We start from the raw sequence: 13,926 nt of genomic DNA on the forward strand, positions 1-13,926 counted from the left end.
ACACTTGCAGGGAGCTTTTCCATGTATTTTGTTAGCTTTTTTTTAAGGTCTGCACTTCCCTTGCTCTGTAAATCAAGGCTGTCAGTTTGACTGACTGATCTTAATTAATCAGAATTAAATGGCATTGGCCTTGGGAGAATGTAATTATGTTTCTGATTACAGCATAGAACTAGAGATACAAACGGATAGTCCAACAGCAAAGCAAAAAATCCTAAGCTCTGGTCTTTCACAGGATTGATCCCATGATTTTCTCTTTTAATGTTTCCCACAGAAAGCCTGCATGAAGTGCTTCTCCTTAATCTTTCCTTTCGTGAATTTTCATGTTGCTGTGCATTTTTGTTGTTGTTGTTGTTGTGTGTGTGTGTGTGTGTGTGTGTGTGTGTGTGTGTGTGTGTGTGTGTGTGCGCGCGCGCCAGTACTGGGGCCTGAACTCAAGGCCTTAACTCTCAGTTGGCTTCCTTGCTCATGGCTCATGTTCTGCAACTTGAGTCACACACCTCCAGTCCAGCATTTTGCTGGTTCATTTGAGATACACTCTCACAGACTTTTCTGCCTGGGTTGGCTTTGAACTGTGATCCTTCAGATCTCAGCTTCCTGAGTAGCTTCGAATACAAGCATGAGCCAGCCACCAGCTTATTGTTTTGAGACAAGATTTTGCTTAGTAGCCCAGTTTGGCTTTGAACTTTTTTTTTTTTGTCAGTCAGTCCTGGGCCTTGAACTCTGGGCCTAGGTGTTGTCCCTAAGCTCTTCAGCTCAAGGCTAATGCTGTATCACTTGAGCCATTGGCTTTGAACTTTTGATCCTTCTGCCTCTCAAGTGCTGGGATTACAGGTGTGCAACCATCTTGCCCAACTCCTTATATGTTTGTAAGCAGAGTCACTAATGCAGTCACAGTCTTTTTTCCTGTTGCTTTCACCACACTATAAATTGAGTGGCCTGAGCAAGTGAAACAAAACAATGAAGACCTTGTTTTTCTGGCAGGTTTCCCCAGGCCCTCAGGGTTCTAGTGTGATGTTGGAGACTAGAAGCAGTACTCTCTGGTAAGCACTGACCATGCTCAACCCCTCCTGAGGCCATGTCTGCTTCAGTTCAAGACTCAGAGGTCGCAGCTGCTTTTTCTTTTTTCTTTTTTGTCGGTCGTGGGGCTTGAACTCTGGGCCTGGGCGCTGTCCCTCAGCTCTTCAGCTCAAGGCGAGCGCTCTACCACTTGAGCTACAGCGCCACTTCCGGTTTTCTGGTGGTTTATTGGAGATAGGAGTCTCACGGTCTCTCCTGCCCGGGCTGGCTTTGAACCGTGATCCTCAGATCTCAGCCTCCTGAGTAGCTAGGATTACTAGCTACCAGCGCCCGGCTTTGCAGCTGCTTTTTCTAGGCCCTATCTGCATCAAACCTGCACTGGATGAAGTTGCCAAGGTTCAATGTTTCCATCTTTACAAAATTAAGCCTTTAGAATCTCCAGCGATGTTTCCTGCTTTCTTGTTGAATACCACAGAGCCACATTACTGAAGGGTTGGACTTTCCTGGCTCTCCCTCAACTATCATCCTGATACCCTGTTTGCTAGGCCTTCTACATTCCAGGCATGCAGCTGCCATGTGAAGGACTAGAACTCACTAAAGAAGTGTGGAAGATGGGCTCTTCAAGCAATCTAGCCAAGACAGTAGTTTAGAGATTCTTTTCTTTCTATTTCAAAAAAATCTAGCAGGACAACTGAAAAGTAACTTGTCCTAGTACCTCTCCATTCATCCAGACACCTGTGAAATACAGTACAGGGTAATGGCTGCCTCTGATTTCAGTTGACACAGATTGATTGGCAATTACAGTACTAGGGACAAAGGTACAGAGATACAAGACACCAAGCCAACAGTCACAAAAGTATGAAAAAGTGCTTCTCCAAACTGTTCCATGTGTGGAATGCAAGTACTGTACAGGTAAGACACAGGTCTACTTCTAGGAAGGTCACACCCTTCCTAGACGTTGCTTTCCACAGGCCTGCTGTTCCCACAGGAAGAGTCTGTCTGTTCCATTCGCTCACAGTCAAGGCTGACCTCACTCGTGTCCATACTACAGTCCGACTCACTGCCTGATTGGTCCATCTGCTCAAGTTTTGTTTCGCCTTGGGGCTCCCTGCTTCCAGTGGTGGGACTGAGGAATGATCCCTCGGAGTCAGGCCCTCCAGCATGCCCAGCAGCACATAGCACTGTTTCTTTGGCTTGACGGATACAGTTGAGCCACTGTTGTTTGTTGAAGGTGTCATTGGCTTGTAGCGAGTGGGTCTGACTTTGGGATCCATTTTTGAAACTGACTCTGAAGAAGTTTTTAACTATAAGTGAAAAATACATAAAAAGAGTCATTTCCTCAGGCCATCTTTACATGACACTAACCCCCAGTAGACATGGTAGACACTGCTAATCGCAAAACATTTCCTACTTGTCTAGAACATAGCTCTGCTCTATCCCAGTACTACTATTGATCACTTGGGGCTGACATGGGCCTCTCAGTTGTCCCATTGTTCTCAGAAGCTAGGACATGGATACTAGCCCTGAACAGCTAATTTTTACATTTCAGGGGATCTGAAGATATTGATTACCTAATCTGCTTATATATCAAAATCCCTTCGGGAGCCAGTCATCAGTGGCTCATACCTATAGTCCTAGCTTTTCAGGAGGCTGAAGATCATGGTTCAAAATCAGCCTGGGCAAGAAAGTCCATTAAGACTTTTCTCTCCAAATAACCAGCACAATGCTGGCAATGGATGGCTCAAGTGGTAGTCAGCCTTGAGTGAAAAAGCTAAAGGACAGCACCCAGACCCTGAGTCCAAGTCCCAGTACTAGTGCATTCACACACACACACACACACACACACACACACACACACACACACACACACACCTGCTTCAGGGGAGTCTGTTAAAAATACAGATTCCAGGGCTGGGAAGGTGGCTCAGTGGTAGAGTGCTTGCCTTACATACATGAGGCCCTGGGTTTGATTCCTCAGCACCACATAAAAAGGAAAAAAAAGCTGGAAGTGGTGCTGTGGCTCAAGTGGTAGAATGCTAGCCTTGAGCTGAAGAGCTGAAGGACAGTGCCAGGCCCAGAGTTCAGGCCCCACAACCAGACCTCCCAAAAATACAGATTCGAGGGTCCTATCCTTAGAGATTCTGATTTAATAGTTCTAAAGTGTCTAATAATCTATAATTACTACAAGTGCCCCAAGATAGAGTTCTTTCCAATATAAGAAGCTCTTCATAACATTAAAACATGCCCACAACACAACCCTCAACACCAAAGTATCTGTGTACTTAATATTCAATGATTGCAAAGAGCTGGTATAAATCTAGTTTCATTTACAAATGAAATTACACTTCTATTACTTCACAGGAGTAACAGGCACTTAAAATGGTAGTGCACAATATGTAAGATGCTTTTTTGGGGGAAGTGGAGCTGTGGCTTAAGTGGTAGAGTGCTAGCCTTGAGCAAAAAAGAAGAGCGCAGGCCCAGAATTCAAGCCTCAGGCAAAAAGAAAAGAAAAGAAAAGCTTAGGGCCAATAGTTAGGCCCTGAGTTCAAGTCCCAGGAAAGCACCCCCCAAAAAGAGAGAGAGAGAGAGAGAGAGAGAGACTCCTTTTTCAACCTAGCAACAACATTAACAGGTATCTAATGGGTCTCACATGCCTCATGCAGTGCTTGGTTCACAGAGCAGTCAGTCTGCTAACCCCTTTGGCCAAGAGACTGGAAGCCACCACCTTAGATGGCTTAGAGGCTGAGCCATAAAGGCAGAGGAAGACCAATGTTTCACTGTCAGCAGGGGCAATGGCTTTAACTATACATCACTTTCCTTATTTGTAAAATGGAGGAAATGAGAACCTACCTTATAAGGTTGTTAAGACAAATCTGATAATAGATGTAACAGTTTACTACAATGCCTGGCACATAGCCAGTACTCAAGAAATACGAAGTTTTTTCTTTTTCTTGGGGGTCCGGTCGTGGGGCCTGAACTCTGGGCCTGGGCACTGTACCTCAGCTCTTCTGCTCAAGGCTAGTGCTCTACCACTTGAGCCTCAGCGCCACTTCTGGCTTTTTGCTTTTTGCTTTATGTGGTGCTGAAGAATCGAGCCCAGGGCCTCGGGCATGCAAGGCAAGCACTCTACCACTGAGCCACCTTCTTTCTTTCTTTTTTTTTTTTTTTGTGCCAGTCCTTGGGCTTGAATTCAGGGCCTGGGGATTGTCTCCATTACACTTAAGCCACTGTTCTACTTCTGGCTTTGACCCACAATCCTCAGATCTTGGTTTTCTGAGTAGCAAGGATTATAGGTGTGCGCTTCTGGTGCTTGGCATAAAGTTTTATTTCCAAAAAAAGCAACTATCACTACTACTGGAATCAAAGGATTGATAAGCACGGACGAAGAAGTACATATTCATCACTTTGACAACACAGGAGATTCAAATGTTCCCTTCTCAAAAAAGACTTCCCTATCATATCTGAAAGAGTTCTCCTGCATTAGCCATATCTGTCTCCTTACTGGGTTTTGATTTTCTAACCAGCCTATTTGGCTTTCTTTAACTCCTATGCATTGCAAGCACCTTAAGGGCAAGGCAATTCACTGCTTAGTTTGCCACTGTACACTCATTTTTAGTGTTCAACCTATGGAAGATATTTGATAGTTTTTGCTATTTCCACTTTCTTCCTAATTCCTTTAATAAGTCTAGTTTGAGAAGCTCATTACAGATAAATGCTCATCCCAGTTGCTTATTCTTTGGGTGTAATTGTTTTTGGTTTTCCTATGTAGCCCTGAAGGCCTCACACACATGATACTCTTAACTCAGTCTCCAGAGTACTGGGATTACAGTCATGTAATGGTGTCTGGTTCCTAAGCTGACCATTCTTAAGTCTCTTAAGAGAGAAGCCTGCTAGTTAACTATAAAACCCACCTATATAGAATTGGTACCACACAGGGATCATGTGGTAGTAAGCATGCTTTTATCAGAGACAAGTACACTTTTTGAAGCATACTTTTTATCAGAAACGGAGTAAAAAGAGCACTAGCTATGGGCAGATGGATTCACTTAACAGCCTCTTACTTAATCCTAATAGCAACCTTATAAGGAAGGTAGTATGTTTCCCCTTCAAAGATAGGAAACTGATTATATCGTTAGCAAGGATAAAGCTTGACTCCAAATTTGTGGCTCTTCTCTAACAGTAGCCACTGCCTCCAAATCCCCATTACCCAAACTCTCTAGTACATCCCTCATACATACTTCTCTCGTTGTTGCTGAAAGCCCCTCGTAGGGAACCACCCAGCCTCACTTCTCCATCCTGCAGGTCTTCGAGCAGGAGGTCCTTCACGGGGATTGGCTGCCGGTACAACTGGTAGCAGAGCTGTTCATTGTGGGTTACAGCTCGAGTGATCACAAGCACTTCTTGGAACAGGAAAACATGTAGTTTCTAGAAAGAAAAACACCCACATGATTTCCTTAAACAATAAGCTAATACCTGGTGGATTTGTGGGCCTCTGTGATACGAGGGCCACATGTAACAGGTTCACAGTGTCTTATGAATTTATGCTCAAATCCATGTCTAGGAAAACAGAAGTTGGGCATGTGGGAACCATTTCCAGACTATCACACACACACACACCGCCTCTCGTTCGCCAAGCTCCAGCGAAGGAGAAGGGGTGGTTGAGGCCGCTCCGCCATGGCTTGCACCAGCAGACCGCCCGCAAGTCCACCGTGGGCAAGGGCCCCGCGCAAGAGCACGCCCTCCACCGGAGGGGTGAAGAAGCCGCCCCGCTACAGGCCTGGTACTGTGGCGCTCCTTGAAATGAGACGCTACCAGAAGTGCACAGAACTTCTGATTCGCAAGCTCCCTTCCCAGCGTCTGGTGCAAGACATTGCTCAGGGCTCCAAAACAGATCTGCGCTTCCAGAGCGCAGCTGTTGGTGCTTTGCAGGAGGCAAGTGAGGCCTATCTCGTTGGCCTTTCTGAAGATACCAATCTGTGTGCTATCCATGCCAAACGTGTGACAATTATGCCAAAAGATAGCCAGCTAGCACGCCGCATACGTGGAGAACGTGCTTAAGAATCCACTAAAATGGGAGGCATTTCATTCTCAAAGTTCCCCCACCCACCCCTTTTTCTTGTTATCAGTAGTTTTGAATGTTAGATTTTTTTTTCCCCCTAACTATATGATTGCCAGTGGAAAAATAGGGGACAGAAATCAGGTATTGGCAGTTTTTCCATTTTCATTTGTGTGTGAATTTTTAATATAACCGTGGGGATATAAAGCATTAATGCAAGTCACAATGTTTCAGCAGTTCAACTTTATAACAATCATAAATCTGTTAAATTTTTCTGGACAATGCCAGCATTTGGATTTTTTAAAAAAATAAGTAAATTTCTTATTGATGGCAAAAAAAAAAAAAAGAATTTTACATTGCTTCTTCCTCAGTCAGCCTTTTAGCTGAACACAGGCAGACTGAACTCAGATTGTCTGAACAATCTTTAAAAAATATCCCTAACTGGATGCTGGAGGCTCATGCCTGTAATCCTACTAAGGAGGCTGACATCTGAGGACTGCAGTTCAAAGCAGTTCATGCAGGAAAATCTGTAAGACTCATCTCCAATTAACTACAAAAAGCTGGAAGTGGAGCTGCAGCTCAAGTGGTAGAGTGCTAGCTTGTGCAAAAAAAGCTCAGGGACAATACCCAGGCCCTAAGTTCAAGCCCCAAGGCTAGCATACGCACAGAAATATATTTCTATATCTATATATCACATATATATAATTAAATATAACTGTATCTCTCATTTATAGATGCTCACTGAAAATATCTCTTGTTTCAACTCGTATCTTTATGCCCTTAAACTATTCTACCTTGTTTTTGTTTTTCTAATCTAGGATTTCATTCACAATGATCTTTACAACTCTATTAGGGGCAAAAACCAATCGACCTCCCACCCCAATTGCTATCTTTGATCTCAAAACTATATGTCTATAGCATGAACTAGATTTTATATTAATGCCCAAGACATGTAAATTAGACAGTTCTCAGCTCTTGACTATATAAGAGACCCCTCGACCCCCAAGTGTTTCTTCCTGTTTCCCATAGGTCTTCCTAGAAAGAGCCTTCAAGGAGCAGACTGTCAGGTTACAGAAGTCATTCCCTCTTTCCTCCCTGGTTCTTTTAGGCCATGAGTAAATCCATATCTAATAGGTTTCACTGGTCCCACAGTACCACTGCCTGGTTGGATCCACTGCAGCCCTGATAATAGGCTATGTAAGTAGTCACTGATATCAAGGAACTTTTCCAAGCAAACTCAGTGACACTCTAAAAGGTGTCCCTTGAATGATCAAAGGTAATCAATCTCTTCTAGAATGAAGACTTCTGTTTTGAAATTAATTAGTTATTTTGGGGTGATACTGGGTTTTTTAACTAACAGCTTTGAACTGATAGACAGGTACTCTCCTACTTGAACCATAGGTCTAGTTCTTCATTTTCTATTTAGCATATCTGTATCATTTAAATCTGTCTATTGATCAACCAATCAGTCAATCAGTAGTACTGGAGTTTAAACTCAGCAACTCCCACTTGTGCCATATTTCTAGCCCTACCTAGATTGAGAAAGTATTGTGTGTGTGTGTGTGTGTGTGTGTGTGTGTGTGTGTGTATTTGTTTGTTTCTGGCGGATGGAGGGGAGTTCCGTAACATACACTGATTATTCTTAAGATAGGGTCTCACTTTCTGCCTGGATATATTTATGGACTGTAATCCTATTTTTTTTGCTTCCGTAGCTCAGATTACAGGCATATACCACCACAACCAAATTTTTACACTAAGATGGAGGCTCATGGACTTTTTTCTGCCAGTGATTTATTTCTGCCAATTAAGAAGGGGTCTTTTGAGCCAGGCGCTAGTGGCTCGTGCCTGTAATCTTAGCTACTCAGGAAGCTGAGTTCTGAGAATAGCAGTTCAAAGTCAACCTGGGCAGAAAAGTCCGTGAGACTTATCTCCAATTAACCCCTAGAAAACAGGAAGTGGAGCTGTGGCTCAAAGTGGCAGAGTGCTATTCTTGAGCAAAAGAGCTCAGGGACAGCACCTACTACCACCACCGCCAACAAAAGGGGGTCTCTGCACATTGTTTTTGTCTGGGCTGGCTCCTACCAAATAGGATTACAGTTGTGAGCAATTGGTAGCTAGCTTGTGATGAGTTCTTAATTAAGAGTTCTTGGCTTTCATTCTAGAGGTTGGCTAGATGCTGGAAACAAAACATAATGAAAATAGAGACCTCTTCTCTTCATGGCTATCTCAACACAGAAACTTAAAAGTAATAATAATAATAAACACAATAGCTTGGTGAAGTGAATGAGTTTTTAAGTCTCATATAATTCAACTCTATCCTATAAGCAAGTGTGCATTTGTTTAGTGCCCAGTATGTTATAGGTTCTCGATGATGACTAAACACAGGCCTCGTTTAAAAATAACATGGTATAATGACAGATACTCACAGAATTATAATACAATTAGTGAATAATTATAAACAATTAGTAAGTGCTTCAGAGGAGATCTGTACATGTTACTAGAAGATAGATGGTTATTTAAACAACAAAACCCCCCAATAATATAAACACATGGGTTACTCAGTTGCCAGCAAGAAGAGTTTCTGATGTAGCTAAATACATTCAATATAAAAGCTGTTTTTCCAAGATTAATTCTTTAAAAATCCTGTAAAAATTACCCTTTCTTTTCTGACATCAAACTTGGACACGTAACTTAGACATAACATGTGATAAGGTGTGCCTGTAGTCCTACCTACTGGGGAAGCTGAGGTAGGATTGCTGGAGGGTAGGAGTTAGAGGCCAGTCTGGGCTACAGAAGATCTCTTCTTAGGTATAATAATAATAATAATAATAACAACAACAATAGAAGAGAAGGGGTAATATTAACTGTTATATATTTGTTTTTGAAGGTTGTGGTCTAACAAAGTAAAAATTTGGCAAGCTTATGCTGGTTTCCAAAATTTTTTCTGAATATACATTAGCCCATGATAATAAAATATTTAAAAAGTTGTATAGAGGCATGGCTCAAGTGATAGTGTACCTGCTTAGCAAGCACAAGGCCCTGAGTTCAAACCCAGGGCCACCAAAAAAAAAAAAAGAAAAATTAAAGAAGAATATTTATGTATCTATATTTCTATGATGTAAAAACAAACACCTGGGAGATCTAGGATGAGCTGGTGGCTCACACCTGTAATCCTAGCTACTCAAGAGGCTGAGATCTGAGGATCATCAGCCTGGGCAAGAAAATCAATGAGATCCTTATTTTCAATCAACCACCAAAAAGTGAGAAAAGGAGCTGTGGCTCAAGTGGTAAAGTGCTAGCCTTGATTAGGAATTGGGGAGGCCCCAAACAAGATCTCAAGAGAGTAACTACTTACCACACCCCGGTTGTTCTTCAGTTCACCATGACAACACAGGACCCTTGAACAGTCAATCAGGGAGTCTTTCTGGCCTTCTTCCAAGTAAAGAAGCCGCTCTTTATAATAACGACATTCAGATTCCCCAGTTTTGATGTTGATTTCTGCGACAATTCCCTGGATGATATTTATCTATAGAAATGAAGAGGAGGACTTATGAGGAAAGTAAGTAAATCATCCACAACACTTCTCAGGGCCAGCCTACGAGTCACCAAGACACAGCACGTCTAATGCTGAGTTTCTAATATTGGGAGTTCTGCTTTGGGGAAAGTGAAAAGAATTCTTTCTCTTAATAAAAATTATTTTCATATGTATATGTGTATATATATATATATATATATATATATACCTACATATATTGGTATAAATATATATACATACACACATATATCTATTTGTATGTATATAGCTTTATATGAAAAAAATTTCATTTCATAGAATCATAAAAGATTAAAAAAATGTCGCCAAAAGTTCTGTGCAGGAGTTGGCTTGCCTAGTCTATGTATGCACATATATTTATACACATATCCAAGTATAGAACTACTGATAATTTCATCTGAAGGGAAGAGATAAAAGATAATCTTTGATATTGAAGGCACGGTGGTATATGCCTGTAACCCTAGCACTTGGGAGACTGAGATAAGAAGATCAAGAGTTAAAAGGCCTGTCTGCACTATGTAGTAGATTCCAGACCAGCTTACACTACATGCCTCAAATAATGACAACATGGGCCAAGGAAAGAAAACAGCAGAATGAAGAAATCCAAAAGAGGAGGTCATTTTGGGGACTTGAAAGCTACTTTCAAAGTCTCTCTATAGGTACCCCAATCTATTGTAAAACAATGTTTGCAAACTAGTGTGAATATGGCTTGGATAAAAACAGGGACAATATGTACATACACATTTTCACTCACATCTATAGCATATACAAGTGAGTTAGATTCAAAGTGGTATAATCAAAACAAAAAGCAAAACAATCTAGATGTGATCAGTGGTCATGTATTTTGATGTGTTAACTTTATCAAGATAACATGTCTAAATGTTAGTTAGATACTGTTAGAAAACAAAGAAATGAAAGACTGAAAAGATGCTGACTCAATGATGGGATAGTACATATGTACTGTCTGCCATGTCAATAGCATATGTGAGTTCTTTTGTTGTTGTTGTTGGTCGTGGTGGGGCTTTAACTCTGGGCCTGGGTACTGTCCCCGAAGACTTCAGCTCAAGCCTGAGCCACAGTGCCACTTCTGGCTTTTTCTGTTTATGTGGTACTGAGGAATGGAACCCAGGGCTTCATGCATGCTAGGCAAGCACTCTACCACTGAGCCACATTCCCAGCCCACATGTGAGTTCTTGGTCACATTTACTTAACAACAACAAAAAAATCAACCTTGGTGAAAAGCAGAAGTTTTGTCTCAATCAGAAGTTACCAGGTCTGGTACTGTGTTAAAGTATACATGGGATATAATTACCAAACCAGCCATTGCTACAATATCTGCCTAACATGTATGGAAGTACAAAAGTTATCCTCTAGTAGTATTTACCCAGTTGCTTTGGGTTGATCAAAGGCCAAAAAAGCTGGTGGTGAGGAGGTGGTAGGATGTGGCGGGGGGAGGGTGTTGATGGTACCTAAACTCTGGTCCTGGGTACTGTCCCTCAGCTCTTCAGCTCAAGGCTAGCACTCTGCCACTTGAACCACAGCACCATTTCTGGCTTTTTCTGCTTATGTGGTACTGAGGAATGGAACCCAGGGCCTCACACTTGCAAGGCAAGTACTCTAACACTGAGCCACCTTCCCAGCCCCTCCCACCCCTGTATATTTTTTTAGTTTGTTTTTTTTTCAGGAGGCTGAAGCAGAAGGATTTTGAGTTTGAGGCCAGGGTAGGGTAAAAATAGTGAAAAACAAATGATGATGATGATGATGTTTTGGGCTATACTTAAGGCAGGTACTCTACTGCTGAGCCATTGGCCTCCAGTCGTGTGTGTGTGTGTGTGTGTGTGTGTGTGTGTGTGTGTGTGTGTGTGTGTGTATAATCACTGTTCCTGAGTCTTTTCAATCAAGGCTGGCACTCTACCACTGAAGCCACAGCTCCATTTCATGCTCATTGGTGGTTAATTGGAGATAAGAGTCTCACAAACTTTCCTGCCTGGGCTGGATTTGAACTTGTCAGATCTCAGTCTTTAACTAGGATTACAGGTGTGAGCCATCAGTTCCCAGCCTCATGCTGAGATAGGGTTTTACTTCCTGCCTGGGTATCCTCCAAGACTGTGATCCACCTATTTTAGTCTGAGATAGAAACTTTTGGGCTTTTCTGCCAGGGCTTGCCTGAAACTTCAGTCCTTCTGGTCTCAGACTCCATGTAGCTAAGATAACAGATGTATGTCAATGAGGTCAAAAATAGGGAGGGGTCTTCAGAATTTTCTGCATAAGCTAGTGTCAAATGGCAATTCTCCTAATCTTAGTCTAGCTTTCCACAAGGTGTTGGACCTTAATTTTTTTTAAAAATAATGCTACCAAAAAATTTTGGAAATAAAGAAGGGATCTATGAAACTCCTAACAGTCACTGGTACTTTCAAAACAAAAATACATTTCACAAAATAGGCTAAAGTCATGACTCATCCTTCAAATTAACTTAACTAATGTTTGTTTGTTGAGTACCTTTCCATGTTATAGCAGTTTCAAAGAAACAAGCATAGGCCCCTGGTTGTCAGAAGCTTAAAACATGGAAGCTTCTAAGAAATTGCTTTATGTCTACCTTACCCATGTTCTTTATACAGAGATGAAGCTATATTCTTTAAAATATTTTTTTAATTCCTTGTTTTTGAAAGACCTTAGCATTGATGGCTATGGCTTATCTTGCCAGTTAAGTATTACTGGGGCAGAGTCATCATAAGACAGTACTTGAGTGAATTTTTCAAGTTGCCTGCAAGTGTTCAGGAAACCCAAAAAGAATGCACCACAGACAGAATGATGTGTTCACTTCTTAACTGAACTCAGGGAATTAACAGTGGTATATCAAATGAAGATTCATAAATTCAAATGCCACCATGGTTCCTTAGGCAGCTATAACTACCTTCAAATACTGTTCTTTCTCTGTTATTTGAAAAAAAATACAGACAAAACAATGGCAACAGTGCTGTCACTCCATAGTTTTTATATACATTTGCAATAGTAACTCTGAACCCACTTTCATTTATTGAAAATGGTGTATTTGTATTTTGTATTTGTATCTTCCTGAGTATAATGTCCTGAGTCTTAAGGGAGATTTATTCTGCAAAGTGTCAGGGAGGTATAAGTTACATACAGCAGATTGCTACTAATAAACTGTCATGGTAGTTATGCATTTAAGTTAAGCTTATTGTTGCAAACTGAAATTTATTGTTCATAGTGAAGGAAGGAAGATGAGAAATACAACTGTACAGAGGCTAGATGCTGGAATCCTCATCCACACAGGGGAATCTAAAAGCCCTGGCTATCTACTCCAATGTGTACCAATGTCATCAACTTCCGACGTGAAACAAGAACAGCAGTGTTCATTGTGGCTGTCTGTTCAAAGGAAGAACTGTTCTGACTATTGAATTCAAGGATTATTTTCTTGTGCTAACCCTGGGGTATGAATTGAGGGCTTGAGGCTATTCCTGAGATTTTTTCTTTTGCTCAAGGCTGGCACTCTACCATTTGAGGCACAGCTCCACTTCTGGCTTTTTGGTGGTCAAATTGGAAATAAGCGTCTCATACACTTTGTTGTCTCAACTGGCTTCAAATCTCAATCTTCATAGCTCAGCCTCCTGAGTAACTAGGATTACAGGCACAAGCCTGTAATCAAGTGCCTGGCTCCCCCACTTTTTTTATGCAGTTGGAGAGCAGTGGTGGGAGCAGGGCAGAGATGGTTTGCAAGATAATTTTCTGTCAGAAACAATTTTTTGAAGCCAGTCCTGGGGATTGAACTCTGGGTCTAGGCACTGTCCCAGAGGTTCTTTTTCTCAAGGCTAGCACTCTATCCCTTGAGCCACAATGCCATTTTGAGATTTTTCTGTTTTATGTGATCCTGAGGAATCAAACCCAAGGCTTCATGCATGTTGCAAGCACTCTAACACTGAGCCACATTCCCAGCCCTGTCAGAAACAATGCTTAAGAGTTCCAGCCTCTAAATAGCTAATTCTGTGAAATATCTGAATATCCAGTTCTACTTTAAGAAGTTCCCTTTGGGAACCATTTCATTCATTCATTTGTTCAATTGCTCACTCATTCATTTATTATACTGGTATTTGGGCTTGAAATTAGGGTCTCATGATTTTGCTTTGACTTTTTTCACGCAAGGCGGGTGCTCTACCCTTTAAGCCACATTTCCACATCTGGATTTTTGGTAGTTAACTGCAGATTAAGAGCTCTCAAAGTTGTCTGCCTGGCCTGGCTTTGAACCACCTCAGATCTCAAACTCCCAAGAGGCTAAGTGGTG

The 13,926-nt window shown here is 41.7% G+C and overlaps 1 protein-coding gene across 3 annotated transcripts in view; it reads right to left on the reverse strand.

Annotated features, from left to right (window-relative positions):
- Positions 1-1,285: 1,285 nt before the first annotated feature.
- Arhgef3 (Rho guanine nucleotide exchange factor 3) overlaps positions 1,286-13,926 on the reverse strand; it is a 353,091-nt gene continuing 340,450 nt past the window's right edge. For all 3 annotated transcript variants that reach the window (XM_042679973.1, XM_042679974.1, XM_042679975.1), the window contains 3 exons: positions 9,429-9,599; positions 5,256-5,442; positions 1,286-2,321 (listed from right to left, as the gene is read on the reverse strand). In XM_042679973.1, coding sequence (XP_042535907.1) covers positions 1,969-2,321; positions 5,256-5,442; positions 9,429-9,599 — 711 coding nt within the window. In that variant the 3' untranslated portion in view covers positions 1,286-1,968. The remainder of the gene's footprint in view (positions 2,322-5,255; positions 5,443-9,428; positions 9,600-13,926) is intronic.

The sequence above is a fragment of the Dipodomys spectabilis genome, unplaced genomic scaffold (assembly GCF_019054845.1).
Source record: "Dipodomys spectabilis isolate Male_0828 unplaced genomic scaffold, ASM1905484v1 ptg000054l, whole genome shotgun sequence".
Taxonomy (NCBI): domain Eukaryota; kingdom Metazoa; phylum Chordata; class Mammalia; order Rodentia; family Heteromyidae; genus Dipodomys; species Dipodomys spectabilis.